The sequence below is a fragment of the Coccinella septempunctata genome, chromosome 8 (genome assembly GCF_907165205.1).
Source record: "Coccinella septempunctata chromosome 8, icCocSept1.1, whole genome shotgun sequence".
Classification (NCBI taxonomy): Eukaryota; Metazoa; Arthropoda; class Insecta; order Coleoptera; family Coccinellidae; genus Coccinella; species Coccinella septempunctata.
The window spans coordinates 31082678-31102722 of NC_058196.1; the positions used below are offsets into that span (position 1 = coordinate 31082678).

Genomic DNA, 20045 nt, shown 5'->3' on the forward strand with positions numbered 1-20045 from the left:
TGTAGTTCTCAGATTTATTACTAGAAGAGTTGCTCTTCCGGATTGTGTATCACTTTCCGATCTGTGATGATTTTTCTGGAAGATACGCGACTCGAAAGTTGATCTTTTTTTTTGGTGTATCTAATTGTGATATGGCCCATACATATGGAGAATAATGTCTATATTTATTATATAATATATACATATTATATACATGTCATCAGATGATCCAAATTGTCATCTAAACAGAGATGTCAACACCCCCAGAGTCTTCCCGCAGCCTCATCATTGTCACCAGAAGACAACCCCCCATATCCACCTGATCTATTGTCCATCGCGTTGATAGAACCGTCACAGAGCGGCGGTCAAGGTCGATCTCGCGTCTCACCGCTTCCCATTCGGTACCACAAGCTTCTTGGTCGCTTCTTCGCCGTCAGTACCACCAGTAGTGCCATTGACTCCTCGCGAGACAGTTCTGAGGTGAATACGCGAATTGTCCCATCTCAATCAGACGCAAACCGTTCCTCTGGGAGCGCAACATCTGCATATATCGCCACTTTGATGCGGCGCCACACGACCCTCGAGAAAAACAGAACTTAACCCAGGTGAGATTTGCGAATTTTGTCGCTGATTTATCGCTTGGATGCTGCGTCGTTTTTTCCTCGGCCGTAAACAGTTCTGTTGGAGATGACTGACATACCAGGATCTTTAACGGCACTTGTTATGTTTTCTTAGAACGTTATAACTACAAACTGGAAAATTGTCGAGTTCAGCGCAGTTTTGAGCCTTACGAACCGTAATTATAGAGCCGTTTTGATCGCTGGAACTCTAATTATTATTGCTACTTCGTGGTTTTGCATTTGATATTTTGTTATGATCGCTTGAGATGGAGGCGCGTTGACGTGAATGGTTTGATTTTGTTTTTTTTTAGAGTTCATCGCTCCGGACGTGGAAATTTGCCGTCAGTTTTTCTTGCAGGTTGAAAATTATGCAGGGTACGAATAATTTAACAGTAGATTCTTGAGGTCAAAAGGAACACTTTTTTCCTTTACCATTTTTTCCGAATCAGCTCGGTTTAAAAGATACAGGCTGTTGAAAAACCGTAAAAAAATTTAATTCTTAGTTTTTTCTCACAAACGGTTTCATTGAATGATATTAATTTCGGAATATAGTTTTTCATTTGTTTGATGAATCTTTTTCGAATAGAAGATATTACCCACGTCTTCCAGTTTTCTTATGATGACCATTACGTACCCTAAAAATACCAAAAATTCAAAAAACCCATCGCTTGAAACCAATGAATATTCGAACGTTTTTTGAAATGAAAGTTTCTAGTTTAATGCGCCGTTTTAGAGTAATTTAATGTTCAAAAATAAAAAATATCTGAGATATTCGGAAAATTGGGTACTTTGGCTGAATACAACTCTTATGCATGGTGAGTCTTTGACTCGTACAAACATTTTAACAGTAGATTCTTGAGGTCAAAAGAAACACTTTTTTCCTTTACCATTTTTTCAGAATCGGCTCGGTTTGAAAGATACAGGGCGTCGAAAAACCATAAAAAAATTCAATTTTTAGTTTTATCTCACAAACGGTTTTATCGAATGAAATGAATTTCGGAATATAGTTTTTCGTTTATTTGATGAATCTTTTTCGAACACAAGATGTCACCCACGTCTTCCAGTTTTTTTGTTATGACCATTGCGTACCATAAAAGTACCAAAAATTCAAAGAACCCAACTCTTGAAAATAAATTGGATGCTATCTACTGAATATTTGAACGTTTTGTAAAAAAAAAGTATTCTTCATGTTTTCTCGTATAATGATCCGTTTTCGATTAATTTGATTTTCAAAAATTAAAAACTATCTGTCAAATTTAAAAAATTGGGTACTTTGGCTGAATACAATTCTGTTTAAAAGATCCACAGATGTGTAGTGTCACAGATTAACCTAGTTATTCTGAAGGTTATTTCGTTTTTCCAGTGGTGGATCAGCTCATAATGAAAATTTAAAATGGCTTTATCTTTTAATCAAAGATCAAGAATGAAGAATCTACATTTTAAATATTTGTACGAGTCAAAGACTCACCCTGTATATACCAATATAGCACAACTTGAATTTCATATGTCAGTTTTTGGGATTCTGAGAAAAATTTAAAAATGTCTGGAGTGAAGGGAAAAGGATTTGATTCAATCAGGTGTTTAACTTAGTAACGAAAGAAGTGAATACCTAATTTGCTATTTCACTCTGTCTCATTCTTCTCCATCTACACAAATTCTGTTAGCTGCACTGTTGAATAATTCAATGGAAGTTGTTCCGGTCTTCAACCATTTCCGTTTTTTTATCAGTACACCATGCACCAAGAATCCAGACATTTTGTATCGTCTATTAATGTTATAGCAAGATTTATGAAAATTCTATTATCCCTCATCCATTTTGATTACAGTTGAGGCATTCGCAGATGAAGAATTCAATACAAGTCTAAAAAACCAAGCTAAAATAGTCCTCATTGTCAACGAGACGAAATTATTGTAATAATTGTCGTGAGAAATCATCTTCACTGGAGATTTCTCAATCTGAAATTCGGTAATTATTTCATAATATCCATCTAACGAAGGATGAAAATGTATTTAAGAATAAAACAGCTCTCAAAAGATTGAAATTGAAACCCACAATTTTCAACACTCTTGTTAATTACATTTTATTCACTGGTAGCTTCCAAACGGTTCTGTTAAATATTTAGATAGCAGTATATTCTTTATTTGTCATTACTGAAAGGTCGGGAGTTGCCATTCCTGCTGAAAAATGCTCTTTACAGCATGGCTTTTCATCGAATATTTCGCGAGATATGGCATGATGAATAAATGCAAATTTAGGCAAGAAATGAAATATAGTTAAAATATACCTATGTAAAAGTCAAAGATTCACACTGCAAGTATACTAATAATAGGAAATAATAAACCAAAAGCTAATACTTCAACAATGTGCCATAGGTCTGCCCTCTCTCAGGTGGTTCAACTCAAGAAAAAAGTATCCCCTATTCACCGAATAGACGAAATTCTGTCAGTCATTCGTTCGTACAACAGCAGCGTCCTTCCAAACCGAGTCTTGTCGATGACCATAACAAAACCATACGTCATCCGATCATCATGTTTTTCTCGAACGTTTCCATTACTTTCGATGCGGTCTATGGATTCTTACGGGTCATCGGCCAAAAAAAAACAGTCTTCAATTTCACGGAAAGTTCGAATAAGAAAAGCTGTAACCGTTGGACTTAAGGAAAAACAAAGACGAAAAGAAATATATTGGATGAGATTGAAAGCGTTGCACCAAAAAGGATAATTTGAAGAAGGATTCATCTCTGATTAGTTTTTTTAACAGTTGTTGCAACGTAATTTAAGTTAAAGGTTCATTTTAAGGGTCACTTAACACTAAGTGCGTTTGGTGCAAACGGGTCGAGAGGAAACTGATTTTTGTTTTTGAGGGCTGACTAGCATTGATTTTAAAGTAATTGCTCCTCCTTCTTCTTCTAATTGGAGTAACATGGTCTACCTTGTGGGTAGATCTCCCTTGAGTACCTACAATAGAAGTATTTTCATGAATACCGATGCCAAAACCAGTATTCTATGAGTCCGATTGATGTAAAACCATCGCTGCCAACATAACTTCCATCAAAACTGACGTTAACCACAATCTGACATCGATTGTCAAAACCTCTGATCATCGATATCTGTCACGAATAAATTTATTCCAGAGAAACGTCAAATTTGTCAAATTTTTTTTGAGTTTACTCATAGGGTAGGCGAAGCAGATCTGCGCTCTGTGAATTTCGTGAAAGGGAAAAACGTCCAAGACATCGTGAAGAGACTGCTGTTTCCCAACTTTGCATTGCAACCGTCAATCCGACCGTTCGTAAAGTTATCCTTTCTCCATCTGGATCGATATAGATCAGTCAATAATTATACCATTACGGCTGTTCAGTATTTAAACCATAGATTGTCCGAGGAAGCGAAATAACAATTAAAATAGCTTCTCTTTGTGCTGCAATACCGCGGACTTAGATCTTTTCACGTTTCTCCCGCTGGCGACTTAGGCTATTGGCCAAGACGCGAACCGTGAACTGCCAGACCGATTTTGAATCATACCCAGCGACCATAGAAGTGTCGCAGATCTAATTCGCTCCTTTTTCCAAGATGGCGGTCGATTGGCGTGGAGTTGAAAAACAAAATGTCGTCTAAAGCCTTCCTTGGATATTTCTCTTTTCCAAAAGTCGAAGTCCAGTGAAAATCTATTTGACCTTTAAGTAGCCATCACGTGACAACGCGTTCCCACATTGCTTAGGCTCGTTTGCGCCAATCCCCCTTAAAAGGAGTACTTAACTAAGCCTCGTTTAAAGTTAAGGGACGCTTAATTTTATTCCCAGTTGCCCGACTGTGGCTTAACAGAATCTTAAGTAAGGGGCCCTTAAGTTTTTATATCTAGTGATATTTCAGTTTTTTATTTTGGTGTAACTTCATCCTAGTCCAATAAAGCCATTTCATTGGTTGGCCGGTTGCCGATGATCGTTGTCATTTCATTAACCTAACTTTATTGTCCTGTCAGTCAGTGTCAAGGATATTATTATGATATTATCAAAGAGTAACAACTTTTTGTTGTTGAATTAGCATTAATATTGATAATAATTGTCAAATAAAAGGTACCTAAGTTTATATAAGTACAACACTTTCTTTGTAAGGTCTTGTGTGAATTTGTTTTACTAATGTTGAAGAGGAACGTGAAGAAAATGTCCTTATTGCTCTTGTTAGTACGAATACGGTGAATGATTGCCAAGCAAGTGGTGGTAATTTACGAAGGGCACTCAACTTCTTAACAGAAGAAAAGAGTTTGTTGCTAACTATAGTATGATTTGTGACACCAAATTGAAAATTAAAAAAGACTGATGGCATTACAATAAAGGCAAAAGAAAAGGCTTGGTATTCAGAAATGAATTCATTCAATTTTCAAAATCCATCGAAAATGGGAAGTTCTGCAGCCAGGTAACAAATTATTTTAGGTTAGAATCCCGCCATTAAATACCTAAGTGGTCATTACAGGAGCGCTTAAATTTAAGGCTAGCTTTAGCCATTTAAATGTCACTTAACAGTTGGTGCAACGTAATTTGAGTTAAGGGTTCATTTTAAGGGACACTTAACACTAAGTGCGTTTGGTGCAAACGGGTCTTAAGGCCATAGACCAAAGATTATAGAGTTAGCTTAGGTTAACTCTATGATCTTTGGCTATAGACATCTGCGATTTTCAATTCTGTGAATTCTCTGCCTATAACTGGATGAAGAGGAGTGCTTGATCAACCAAAATCATTTCCTTGATATCGCTGCGAATGCCAGAGCCAGACGAGAAGTTTTTGGGGACGTTGAGCCCTAACGGAACATTCAGAAATCGGAGAGTGTGATGGCCCACGCCGAATGACCTTTACAGATCCGTGTCAGTAGTGTGCATGTGTGTGTGTGAGCCCGTATGATTCACCGGAATTGGCGCAGACCAGCTCAAATATGCTCATTTAGCCATCGCGTATAGCCGATGCTCATACCTCTTCGAAATAACAGTTCTTTCGAACATGTCGTATTCATAATTTAAATGGCGCTGACCGAACGTGATGTCAAAACTCTCATAGTGTTCCGGAGTCTTGAACAGGACCGTAGTCGAAGGTTTTCGATGGAGGGTACTCTAGTCTGGACGTTACTATGAATCCAGGTTGTGAATAAATAGTTGGGAAACATTTTTATTGGTGGTCCCTTCTCAAAAAAATACTGTAGATTCTTTAGGTCAAAAGAAACACTTTTCATCTTTAGCATTTTTTACCTTTTTTTTCGATTCGGCCCTGGTAAAGAGATATAGCCATTTTAAGTTTTCGTCATGAGGTGTGCCATCCTTGGAAAAACAAAATTACCTGCAGAATAACTAGCTGAATCTATGGGTTTGTTCGTAGAGTGGTTCACAACGGGTGTGAACTGTACAGAGCAAGCGCAAATGGATTTTCGCTACCCTAAAATGCAATTGCGCTTGCTCTGTACAGTTCACAACCGTTGTGAACCACTCTACGAACAAGCCTTATGACAATACGCATTTGTGGATCTATCGAGCAGAGTTGTATTCAGCCAAAGTACCTAATTTTCCGAATATCACAGTAATTTTTCATTTTTGATCATCAAATAACTCGAAAACGTCGCATTATATGAGAAAATATGAATAATAGGTACTGTTATTTCACGAAACATTCGAATATTCATTAGATAGCGTCCAACTTAGTTTCATGAGTTGTGTTTGAATTTTTGATATTTTTGTGGTACGTAATGGTCACAATGAGAGAACTGGAAGACGTGGGTGATATCTATATATACTTGGGTACATTTCTACGATCCAGAAACAAAGCAACAATCGATGGAATGGCGACACTCTGGTTCTCCAAGACCTAAGAAGTTTCGTGTCCAAAAATCTGCTGGAAAAGTTCTTGCTTCAGATTTTTGGGATTGCCATGGAGTAATCATGATTGATTTTTTGGATAAGGGTAGAACAATAACCGGAGATTACTATTCGACATTACTGACCACTCTACGAGAAAAAATTGAAGAGAAAAGACGCGGAACGCTATCCAAAGTTGTTTTGTTTTTGCAGAACTACGCCCCTGCACACAAATCTCTTGTTGCCATGTAAAAAATTCGTGGTTTAGGGTTTGAATTACTAGAACATCCCCCTTATTCACCAGATTTGGCTCCATCCGACTATCATCTCTTTCCTCAACTGAAAAAAAGTTTAAAAGATCGTAAATTTTCTTCCAACGAGGAGTTGATAAAAGCTGTGCAGGTCGGGTTTGCAGAGCAAGAAGAAACATTTTTTTTTGCAGGTTCGCTGTAATAAATGTATCCAATTAAGAGGAGAATATGTTGAGTAATAAAATATTTTGACATTGAAATTTTGTTTGTTTCTATAGTAGGCTAAGAATTTTTCAATATAATCCTCGCAGAAGCAAAAATGATTATTTGTGGTTTTACAACAGCTTGTATCTTTTAAACTGAGCCGATTCCGCAAAAATAGTAAAGGAAAAAAGTGTTTCTTTTGGCCTCAAGAATCTACTGTTGAAATATTTGTACAGGTATATATTTTTTTGAGTAGTCCCTCCTTATACAGAGTGAACAGTGCTCAATCGGTCAATAACTCTGCAAAATTTTGGTCTAGGATAATGATTCAAACTTTGTCGGAATCCACTTCAATTAGCTCATGATCTGATATTAGTTTTGAAACTATATAGGGTTGTCTGTCTCCTTGAATCCCTCTCAGATACTGGAGTTCATCGGAACTCTTGAGCTGTAGAGGGAGCAGTTGTGAGTACAGCTCTTATAAGGGGCAAAACAGATCTTAAGGTAGCAGTGAAATTTGCTGGAATCCTGGCAACAAAAGACCAAATCTCTTAAGTCCATAAACTGATTTCGAATCAATTCAACAATCCAGGATATAGTGGAACGAATTTCTGAATAATATCGTCGTGTAATAAGCCAATCAAGATAATTACTGTACCAGAAACACATATAACGATCAATTAAACCGATTGAAATCATCCATCAGATTTGTCGTTCCCAATTTCCTCCTCATTTATTGAGGTCTCTTTCCTGTACATTGAAAAATAGTTACTTTATTATCCAACAAGACGTATACCCGAAATTATCACTTATCTATGATGCCTAAGAAGAGTTATGAGAGAAATTCGCACCCAGTCACTAATTCACTTCATTTAATAGGTATTCAAAGTGTACTTCACAGAGAAGTACTGTTAACATGATGCTTTGTATTCAATTCTCAGTCACGTTGTTATTGTTACTAGGTGACTAGACTGGTCGTTTGTAATGTAATTACAATTGAATGAAAACGTACAAATCATTTCTGATGGCTATTTGCATTTTTAGATCTACTTGCGAAACTTGAAAAGCTCAATGGAATGCTTATAACTCTTCGAATCACTATAATTGAAGTTATCGTCCATTCTGAGGTGTACTCTGATATGAAATGAGAGATTTTGTGGGGAGATAATGATGTAATCGAAGAAAAATTATAATATCTATTGACCAACTTTCCCCCTTTTTGTAGTAGGAGGAATTGGAGACCAATATTGCAGTTACTCACCGAAATACAGGGTGTAGATGAATAGTTCTTAAATAAAAATTGTGGTTCCTTGTCAGAAATAGTGAAACAATCGATTGAATGGCGACCCTCTGGTTCTCCGAGACCTAAGAAGTATCGTGTCCAAAAATCTGCTGGAAAAGTTCTTGCCTCGGTTTTTTGGCATTGTCATGGAGTAATCATGATTGATTTATTGGATAAGGGTAGAACAATAACCAGAGATCACCATTCGACATTACTGACAACTCTACGGAAGAAAATTAAAGAGAAAAGACGCGGAAAGCTATCCAAAGGTGTTTTGTTTTTGCAGGACAACGCCCCTGCACACAAATCTCATAATGCCATGCAAAAAATTCGTGATTTAGGGTTTGAATTACTAGAACACCCTCCATATTTAACCAGATTTGGCTCCATCCGACTATCATCTCTTTCCTCAACTGAAAAAAGTTTAAAAGGTGGTAAATTTTCTTCCAACGAGGAGGTAATAATAGCTGTGGAGGTCTGGTTTGCAGAGCAAGAAGAAACATTTTTTTTGAAAGGTCTAGAGACGTTGCAGGTTCGCTGTAATAAACGTATCCAATTAAGAGGAGAATATGTTGAGTAATAAAATATTTTGACATTGAAATTTTGTTTGGTTCTATAGTAGGCTAAGAATTTTTCAATATATCCTCGTAGATAGATTATTCTCTATACATCTAAAATCAAAATGACGTAATGCGAGGGCAAAATCATCAGCGTATATAAAATTCTCAGAAGAAGTAGTAGGGATATCACGCAGATGAAAATCGAAAAGAAGAGGTGTTTAAACTGATCCTTGTGGAAGACCATTATTCGAAGTTTTGAAATTACTACTATTATCATCAACAAAAACACGAAACCTCCCATCTGCAGCATGTTTCGCTTGTAGTGAATCTAGTGGACACTTTGCATGAAACACCCTGTATTTATCAAGGACTACAAGGACCAATTCACCTCTGAGCGAAGATTGTGGAAGGCTGCATCTGCGAAACCCATGAAAATCCCATTCACAGATCGAATTCTTCGATCTGCTAAGATACGAGCTCTTTGAAGATCCCCATGCTCGTAAGTTGACGGAAGATGGCTATCTATAACGAGCCATATTCCAAATACACGTGTTGCGTATATCCGAATTGTGGGTCGATTGAAACTTGGGAAAGAACTCCTGAAGATTGCGGCTCGGTTGTGTGAAGAGTCCATTGTATGGTACTCTAAATTGCCGTTATATAATTCAGGAAATATGCATATTAATTTGTATAGTCGAGATGAGAAGGGAACGATATGAAACGAAGAATAATGGACTCAAAAAGTGGAGATTCATTCTTTGCACTCATTAAAGATCGCTCTGCTAGAAATCTACTCTTCTTCAATTCTGTCATTCATTTCTGAGTAAAACAAGAACATAAATGATCAATGAAATTCTCAAGGGAATATTTTCGAAATGAATTGATGAAATGGCAGACTTTGAAGAACGAATGATTATTATCTACATTCTCCATTTCGTGTTTGAAACCTCATTGCGAATTACCACACAATACGAACAATTTGAGTAAGGACTTCTTAAATGTCATTTTAAAATTATGAGAAATTGGCTTCAAAGCCACACAGTTTCTTCGAAATATGTTTATAATAATTATTGGAGATTAACGAAATATCCTGTATGACCCTTCAGTTGTATAGGAAATTGGGAAACTTTTTGTTAAATGTCAACGAATAATCCTAGTTAGCACGTTTTCTTTTCATTATTTATCTACTCCTATAATTCTTCTGCTGGATATAGGTACCTAACTCGAAAGTTGAAGAAGGAAAAATTAAAAATTTGATTTTCTGGTAAACAGTGTTAGATATCCGCAATTTTTGTAAGCAAATATAGGTTTTCGAACAAGCTAAATCTATTGCGACCAATTTCGAAAGCCAACCTCCGTTCGTTTAGATTTTCATCCTGGAAATGGCATTTTTCAAAAATTGTAAGTTTCAATCTGCGATATCTCCTGTCATCAGTGACGGCTCGTGCCCATAAGATGTGGGTAGGCCAGACCCAGGATATACAGGGGAATATCCTGAAATAAAATTAACATCTATTTTTTCAACCAATAACTGAAAATGAAAACGCGGAATCCCACCATAATCTCTGTTTTTCTAAAATTAAATATTGATATATTTTTTGTCGATTAAGTTTCTGAAGATAAGTTGGATAGGGTTGCGGCTAAGGGATGGAAAAAAATATTCAATTTTATTTCCCAAAAATAAATGCAATCAGAAATGACATGTTTTTCAGCATCTTGATGTTAAGTTATTGGTTGAGAAACTACTCATTGATAGGAGAAGAAGGTAATTGAAAAGCAATTGGTGGGTTTCAGTGTCTTCATTTTGAGTGGTTGATTAATATTGAAGAAATATTAATTTTATTCCAGACTTATGCCCCATCCTGTTGATATAGTCTGATTTATTTTTATACAACAGTGTATAAAAGTTTCGTTTTCAATGTGATATAAAGGATTGTTTTTGGAGAAAGAATGTACTATACTTCTTTGTTTTTGCCCAGCTTTTGAATAATAGTTTTATTCTTCTTCGGTGTCTCTCTGTAAATACCGATAACAAATTTATTACAACACAAAACGTCAATACGAATCAAAATTTTAAGTTCACTGAAACACATCTACAATTTTGATTTTAAGTGAAAATGTACTAATTTTTCCTTTCTTTATTTCACCATTCTTCCTTCTACTGTCACATGATCTTGTGACAGGATGCAAAGTTTGTTTCGATTTGCTACTACTCCAATTATTCAACAATTAAAGAAATTTAGAATCCACTCAGATTGTCAAAATTTACGAAATGAATCGAAGAAAACTGATAAACACGTTCACCCCTTTTTCTTATTCTACGACACTGACCTAATTCAATTCATAATATGGGAACAGCGATGCGGATGCGATTCTTATATCCCCACTCCGAGGCTCGGCCGGCCGGCCTACGCGTATTCAAGAAGCTTCGAAATCACCGTGCCCTTATAAATTCACTAGGAATTACGAATTTTTATGGTCAAAAAATCACTAAACTACTCTTATACGGTCGGAATACCCTTTTTCAAAAATTAACTATTCATTTAATAATAGAAAAATCTAACTATAATTAGGGATATATTATATTTTCATTGACTAAAACTACTCTTAAAAGGTGCGAATACGCTCTTTTCTAAAATAGACATAATATTTAATGATTAACTATTCATTTGATAATATAATATCTCAGAATAGACAATGAGGAAATCTAGAAATATGACAACCAAACGACCAAACCATAGCAAGGTAGGCCCAACTCGTGCTGGCCGACCGTGTATGTATCTAGCAGCGACGTAATACGATGTTCAACTTGGTGATAACTGCGTGCGACGTAGGTGCTGTATAGTACAATAACTTGAAGCGTTTCGCTAGGCTACTGCCGGCTGGCCGACCTAGCGTGTAGCGTGTTTATCGTAAGGAAAGAGAACTTCGAAATAAACTAACTCAGGGCGACAGGGGCGTCACGTTGATCGAAATAAGTTGTCGTACGTATTACTAGGGAATTAATCGAGAATTTAATATCGAAATTAATCATTTGGAATAAGTTTTGAAGAATAAAATAATTATAATTATTTTCCATTTCTCGGTTATTTTTGGGTCGGCCCGGCCGACCCTGCATACCCGGACGAGCCGTCATTGCCTGTCATATTCATCTGATCCAATTGGGATTTACGGTTTCATAATCAGTGTTTTCAAGGCTTTCACCCTAGCACAAAAAAATTTTGAAAATCTCAATTTTTTTGGGTCAAAAATGAGCGAGGGGTTAGACCCCCTAAAATGACCTATTTGCTTCTCTGTCTGAAAATCAGGATGTTCTATTACTGTCCTAGAATTTGGAGTGCATTGAAGTTGTTTTGAAGATTCTAGAAAACCAAACTGTTGATGATTCTATAGAGAATTACACTCCTGAGAGCTATTCGAAGTCAACTCGAAAATGAAAAGTGGAAAAACAAAAAAAAAAAAGATTTTCTTCTAAACTGGGACAGATATTTGAAATTTTGGTATGAAAATATAGGTTTTCGAACACGCTGAATCTACTGCGTGCAATTTCGAAAGCATATCTCCCTTCGTTTAGAAGTTGCTTTCCAAATAAGCTTGTTACATATCAACGTTAGTAGTCAAATGAAAGCTTGTGAAATAGAGAAGAAGATTAAGATTTATATGGTTTCTTCTTAAACTATGCCTCACTTTTTGTAGAGTAATCATTCAAATATTGTCTTTTTGCAGTTGAAGTTGCACTTCCAAGATGTGGATACAAATTCTCGTCCTAGTAGGATGTTGGAATACCTTCTCCTTAGGAGACCCCGATCCAGATGATTCCAGAAAAATATTAGGATCCAGGTAATCTATCCTTTTAACCCTCAGAACCAAAATCTCCTGATTTGACCTTCAATTTTAGTTGTCATTGTCCATAACCATCTAACTGTCGCACCTAATCTCAAATCTCAGAGAACTAAAATTAAATTATCATAATTTTCAGCGTGGTTACCTCAGTCTCCGTCATCATGGACTCTGAGAATGGTACAGGGGCCACATTCTCCGATGCAGTCGGTAAACCAGTAGCCAAACCCCCAGTCACCAAGCTGGCCAGTCCTATAGAACTGCTGAATCCGGATAGGTATGAATTCTACACCTTCGATGAGAGCGGCGACCTTGTTAAGAGACTGATGACTCTGCAAGAGATAAAGGCCATCATTGCAACCAGCGGAGATGACGTATTCGACATAGACAACCTGGACATCATGCCAGAGAAGAGGGTCAACGATATCGTCAGTACTGTGCAGAATGTACTGAGGGAAGAGATGGAGTCCCACAAACTACCTGACACCAATCAGCTGTTTGACACCCCGGATGTTTCAGACTCTTGGAGTATGATATTACCTGCTATTTTTGGGAATTCCGGTGATGACATAAGGCCCGAGAGGATAGCTACAGGGAGTACTCCGGAAACTATCATCCTTCAACCTACGCAAACGGAACCTACCACCAAGAAACTGCCTCCACCCAGCACAACACCAAAGCTCACCACACTCAATGATTTCCTCTTGGAAAGTGTCAAAACATCCACTGGTATGTTATCCACGAGTTCCACTCCGAGCACTTTTAAACAAACAACAAATCAACCCGAAATGACCCCTGGTATGACAACCCAAAGATACGACTCCCCAACACGAGAAACAACCACGATAAAAGTGCAGATATTCCCCAATTCAAACACGAATCATTTGGAAGAGCCCTACAGCAAATTATCAACGAGTGGTACCACTACCAGGCAGGACTATATCAGTACACGTACCCCAAAACCAGAATTACCGATGGAGTCGAGAGTGAGCAGTACGATTTTGGAGCAAACATCACCAAGTTCGTTCATCACAATCGAATCCAGGAACAGTCCTGCAACACCACTAACAGATGAGGGAAATTCAAAGATCAGCACAACTGAAATTTCATCTCCAGTTCCTACAGTCACACCAACGACTGGTGAAGGCTATAAGACATCTGAAACCAAGCGCAGTACACCATCTACTACAAACACATTGCCGGTACAATCCATAACAACCAGTAAAGTTCTTTCCGAAAGTACCAGCGTGGAACCAATGACGCAACAAACCGAAAAAATATACATTCTAGTTCGTCCGATACCTTCTGCTAACACAAACATTTCGACCACTACTAAAACTATTGAAACTAGCGAGAAGAAAACATATACGACAACGAGTAACGCCCAAACTCCATCTTCAACTACCCAAGCTATATTTACAGTTTCTTCACAAAAGCCAACCATAGTTTCTGTAGCTTCCAAGCCACAATCAACGACTGGAGCAAACACAGCCTCAACGTCTACAAAGATTTATTCCACAACCTCCAAATACTCCACGAAGAGTGAGGATGTGGAAGACACTAGCCTACCAGGGCTATCCACCTCTTCAATAACAGAATTCCTATCTTATTTAACTTCTTCACCTTCAGTAAAACAAAATACAACACTACCTACACTCGCACAAATACTCAACAGTAAGGTTGAGTCCTCCCAATCACTCCCGAGTTCCACAGAATATCCACCATTTTCAACATCTCAATCTGTTACATCAGATACGTCATCCAGGGTTTCCACGAGATCAGACGCACATGACATGAGTACTCTGTCAGAAAATGAACCGTCAACCAGTAATGATATCTCGACAACCTACTCAACCAATCCTGAAACCACTTACATCAGGACAGAACCCAACTTTACAGAGGAACCAACAACTGAAAAGTTACAGACTGTTTTGAATGATACCATTGTCATGAATAAGGATATCCTGCAACAGCTATTACTCTCGTCAACAAATGTTTATGAAATCAATTCGGCAATCAATGAGGCTGTTACAGATTCTCTAGACTCCACATCAACATCAGATGATTTCACGTCAACATTACCCACGCAAAACAACGACCAAAACGCCGTAGGTAATGAAACCTTACTAGAAAGTTTCAGCCATTTGTTAGCTCAAGCTGTGAACAACGTGAACGGAGTAATACTGAAGGAAAACGTAACTAGTCCACCACCAACCACTTTTGCTGCATACACAGATTCACAAACAACATCAGAGCCGTCGACAGTCGTTTTCGAATCCACAACCAACTATATCAGAGACACCGACTCAACAAATTTTTCACAACTAACTGAAAAAGACGTTACAAAATTTCAAATTGCCACAGAATCACCTGTAAAGGAGAATATAAGTTATATAAACGTACCTCTATACAATAAACGTAACATGTCCAAGCCAGCAAAGGCTGATTTGAGCTTGGAACAAGATTACGATATGCTAAATTTCAACCACACGGAAATGCACAAGCTGGTACAGAATAAATTCCAAGTATCTCCCCTTCCTACTACTCAAAAGAGTGTAACAGCTATAGACGAACTTCCTTCAACATCTACAGAAGCGAACACTGGGTTAGAACAGGAAGAATCCCAAGGAACAACGCTAGATGACATCAACACTTCGATTAAGTACATGGAAACAACTCGATATGAAACGACTGATCCCACAGAATTTACCGAGAGTGAGCAGAATGGTCAAACGACACTTGTTCCCTCAACAACACGAACTAAAACAGAGACTACATCGTCTCCATCCCTGTCTTCCATATCTGCAGATACAGAAAAAGGTTCTTGGACTTTGGTTTCCACGATCGCACCTCACAGTAAGCTTCCACTTCCTGAGAGCAAACCTTCCCTTGCACCTTTCCTAGAACCTACACCCACTGTTGATTTATCAATGCAACCAATGCAGGGTTTCGGCTTGGAAGAAAGCACAGCCAACTTAGAATATGACGTCTATCAGTTCATTCAGCTCTGCAACGAACTTGCATTCGGTTTTTGGAAATCAGTCACGACTGGAATTAGCACAGCCAGAAGTGTTATAGTTTCACCATTCGCTGCCACGTCCCTCCTTGCTATGGTCTTCTTGGGTGCCAGAGGAGCAACCTCTGGCGAAATGAACGAGATATTGAAACTGGATAATATGGTGACCTTCAACCCCCACTTGATATTCAAAACTATCACGGAGTCCATCACTACTGGTGGAGATAGCGGTGTTGCTACTTCAGCTATACTCAGGCAATTGTACAGTGATAAAAGTAGGGAAGTTATACAGAACTTCTACAAGGAGAGAGCTAGGTTCTTTTATGATGGCCACGTAGAAGAGGTCAGTTTTAAGGATATTGGAGATACTATAAGGAGACGTACGAACTTGCTGGTGAAGAAACAGACCAATGGTAAACTGCAGGAGTTTTTGAAGGATGGCTCTGTTAGAGTGAGATCCCCTCTGGCAGCCGTCAGCGCAAGCGTAATGCAGGTGAGATTTGAATTACATTTACTTCTAGTTATCTGTGTAAAATTTGGTATTCAAATGTATCTAATATATGGCAGCTCTTCAGATTAAAACAGTAAGACATACCAGAAGTTTTTTGAGAAGAGCTGAGCTTTGAAATAAAGCAGGAAGGAGCAAGAGAGGCTGTTTTGTTTCACTGAAAGCGCCTAGAAAGTATAGAAAAATTCCTTCCTCTTGCTCTATATTTAAAGAGCTATTCTTCTAGCCTGGCTAATCAATTCCACAACAATTAACTGCAGCAAAACATGTGAGAACATTTAAAAAAATGTTACATCTTTTTTCAGACTGACTGCACGAAAGGATCGATTTCAGATAGAGACGGTGAGCTCCATTTTGTGGTATTCCCATCCCTGAAACAGAGAAGACTGATCCCCATACCTGCTGTAGTTTACAGGAGGGGATTCTTGGCCGGATACGAACCTAGCTTGGACGCCACTGCTGTAGCTTTGGGGGAGAAAGACGATAATTTGAGTTTCATATTTGTCCTCCCAGGAAAACAAGGGATAAACGCAATGGGTGACGGTTTGGCCAGGCTGGAAAAACGCCTGGTAGAGAGCTCCTTCCAGAAGGGAGCTTGGTCGAGATTGCTGAGGTCTTTGGTGCCAAGACCAGGGTTGGAAGTGCAGATACCCAGGTTTTCTCATCGGTCAATCATCAACGCCACCTCAGCCTTGAAGCAGATGGGGTTGAAATCATTGTTCGATTTGAACAAAGCCGATTTGAGGGGTCTCAATGGGGTTGCTCATGATCTGTACCTTTCTGATATGCTCCAATTCAACTATTTCTCAGTTTGCGGCAGTACAAACACGGTCAACAACCACCACTCCGAGTATTACCCTGCAACTTCAAGAAGATCCCTGAGGAAACACAGAAGGTTGGATCTTTTCGAACAACAGAAGATTTTGCACGATGACCCTCTGTTCATCATAGATTACTTATCTTTGCCGCTGAATTTGAGACCAAGACAAGCGAGGGTACCACAAAATCCTAGACTTAGGTTGGACAGACCTTTTCTGTATTTCGTGAGGCATAACCCAACCGGGTTGATCCTGCATATGGGCAGGTTCAACCCGAGGTTATTGCCATGAAGGATAATAATGTATTGTATATAAAAATTTACTGGAAAGAGTGACTTGGTGGAATGGTTAGAATGAAATCTTTGACACACGAAAATTCCTGATGATTTTTTAGAAAATCTTATCATTTATTTTTGTTGGTGAATTCCTTATTTCTACGGGCCTGTTTGAAGCGAGTCACATCAAAAAGGGTTGAAAAAATTCATTATGGGGTGAGGCTAGGAGAGAAGTGTATTGTAGTTACATGCCATTTGAAAAAATTAAGGATGATGGCATGACAAAAGTGATTTTTACATTGAATATGAATATATGTGTAGATCTTTATCGTTTGTGAATTCTATATGTCGAAAACATATCCACAGAAAACGTTCATCGAACTTTCTTTATCTGGAATCTGGAAAAAAGTTCGAATATGATTCCCTTTCTGATGTGACGCAGTGTTTACGAAGCTCTGATGAAATGAGCATTAGAGGAGGCTTAAATAATTTTGAAATCGAGAAACTGCCGATTTAATTTTTGAAAAAAAGCTTCGCACTTCCTTTGTGTGTACGTATTTTATGTTCGCAATAATTTTTAAGATGCCTGTTTGGAATATTTTATAATTACTTAGATTTCTACACCATTTCACAGATAATTATTCGCTGTATATAGTTTTCCATGATGATTGTTCCAAATTGTGATATTTTATCGATTATTCATTTCGCTTTATCTTTGGTCATCGATCGAAAAAATGTCATAACATATATTTTATTTATTTATACTTGTTCCTCAAGATTATACTATGCTTATTAAATATACTGAATGTATTTGAATATAAGCTTCTTTTTTAATCTAGACCCTCATTTCCATTTCAATATAATGAATGATTTGACGATTGAGAAATGAAATTAATGAAAAAGAAGAATGTTTTTGGGTTGATATTGAACTGGATATATTCAAAATGTGAAAAATAATGGAAATTAATAGTTTTTTACCACTCAAATATGTGATACAAGAAGAAAAACCAAGATACAGACTTATATATATATAGTGATATAATAGTCATAATAGTCATTAGTGCTTCGAAGGCGTTCGTTAAATTGCAGAAAAACACCTAGGAATGTTTTTAATTTATGCCAAAACCAATATTTTTTCATTTTCTCGAAATTCTAACACTCTGCAGACAAAAAATTGCGATCATAGCTTCATTAATTCGCACTTCTTCAAGTTGTCGTTCATCGAAGACCTCATTTTTGCTAATGGTCCTCTCTGAACACGTACCCATTCGATTTTTCGGTTTCATTTCACAACAGTGAAATGAAGAATGAATAATTAACACCTTCATTATTTTCCGACAGTCTGTTGTCCGTTATAATGAAACGAACACAAATAATAACTCAATATAGGAGTTGATTTGGGTTATGAGGATTAGACGAGGAAAAAATAATTGTTTTACTGAATATGCATATCATTTCTTGGGCCATAAATCAGAAGAATTCTGATGAATTTGACCAAGGTGATGAGATGCTCTGAAGTTGACAAAATGTTCGACCCAAAACACAACAACCAGATTATTGAATTTCTATGGGATGTACCTATTGAATATGTGGTGATTGACTGAATGAATGCATTGAAACATTTTTAAAACAAAGTTGCATTCAGCCAAAGCGTTTAAGATGAACAATTCCTGATGAATGTGTAGTAGTAACGAAAAATGACCTGATGCATCATTTTACTTCGCTGTAAAGTTCCTGAATGTAGTTTTTTTCGTTGATATTTATTTGGTTCCATATTTAAACCCAACCCTGCATATAGGTTTTCAAGAATTGAAATAAATAATTGATTCGAAATGAATTTTTTTTCCTGGAATTGCAAATTTTGGTCGTATTTACGACGTTGAAACTGAAATGAAAGTCGAATATTTCGAAAGTTAAATGCTGCCTCGCCTCGCTTAACTGGATCCAGGAATTTCCTTGGGTGGAATAAAAACGAAACGAAATATCTTCATATGATTACCTGGCGAATCAATCTCGTCCATTTTCGAGAGCAGTTATAATTTCCCTCCGCGATCAATCCGTCAATGTCACTCAATCTCTTTCTAGGTTGAAGAAAGAGAGAGGAGTCGTGAATAATTCATGGCTAGTTTCATTTCATAAAGTTTATTAAATCACCCGGCGCATTTGCACAGTGAGATTAATTAATTAATACTTTTGTCATTCATTACATATTCAGAGTGTCCGATACGCAGCGTTTATTCGCGATCACATTGTGAATGATTCATAGAGAAAACAATGGTTCAGCCTGAGTTAATGTGCGTTTACGCGAGAGCGGCTTCTCCTGGGGGATGTCCCAGTTACACATTTCTATGATTCTAACCTTGCAAATCGAAAGTTGTCAAAAAACAACTCGCATTTTGGATCAGATGACTTTGACAGGTGCGCCATTTTGCTTAAGAACAACACACGAGTGTTGATTCTTATAAATCCTGATCAATTTGCTAAGAAAATGTAGTGAGGCGAATATTATGTATCCCTCAGTGGTGACATAAAAGTCCGGTATAAAAAACTGACTTTAATTGATGATATTGCCTCGTTTTGTGATCATAGAGGGTTTGTTTGCCCCTCAGAGTGAGGTGAGGTTCAAATACGCAAACTGCATATAATTCTATCAAATGAAAATGCATTCTGTGGAACTTTCCTACTTTTTCCTCCTGAAGATCTGACTGAGAAGGATGAGGGAACAATTTCAATAGAAAGAAACACTCGCTTTCAAACAGTTTCCGTTAATTGATCGTTAAAATGATATGATCGAATAATTAGGCCACAAAACTAGTAGAAATGAATAGCGATACTGCAAATCAGATCATTTTA

General features: G+C 37.5%; 1 protein-coding gene across 1 annotated transcript; it reads left to right on the plus strand.

Annotated features, from left to right (window-relative positions):
• Window positions 1-440: 440 nt before the first annotated feature.
• Window positions 441-17963, plus strand: LOC123319100 (mucin-3A). Its single transcript, XM_044905950.1, has 4 exons — window positions 441-584; window positions 12462-12575; window positions 12715-16084; window positions 16405-17963. The coding sequence occupies exons 2-4, from the start codon at window positions 12481-12483 to the stop codon at window positions 17206-17208; spliced, it is 4269 nt and encodes a 1422-aa protein (XP_044761885.1). The 5' UTR covers window positions 441-584; window positions 12462-12480; the 3' UTR covers window positions 17209-17963.
• Window positions 17964-20045: the final 2082 nt, after the last annotated feature.

Excerpts from the sequence above, each read along its gene's own strand:
- LOC123319100 (XM_044905950.1), top strand. The coding sequence starts at position 12,481 with ATGTGGATACAAATTCTCGTCCTAGTAGGATGTTGGAATACCTTCTCC. Across the intron at positions 12,576-12,714 it reads AGAAAAATATTAGGATCCAG|CGTGGTTACCTCAGTCTCCG; the intron begins GTAATCTATCCT and ends CATAATTTTCAG. Across the intron at positions 16,085-16,404 it reads TCAGCGCAAGCGTAATGCAG|ACTGACTGCACGAAAGGATC; the intron begins GTGAGATTTGAA and ends ATCTTTTTTCAG.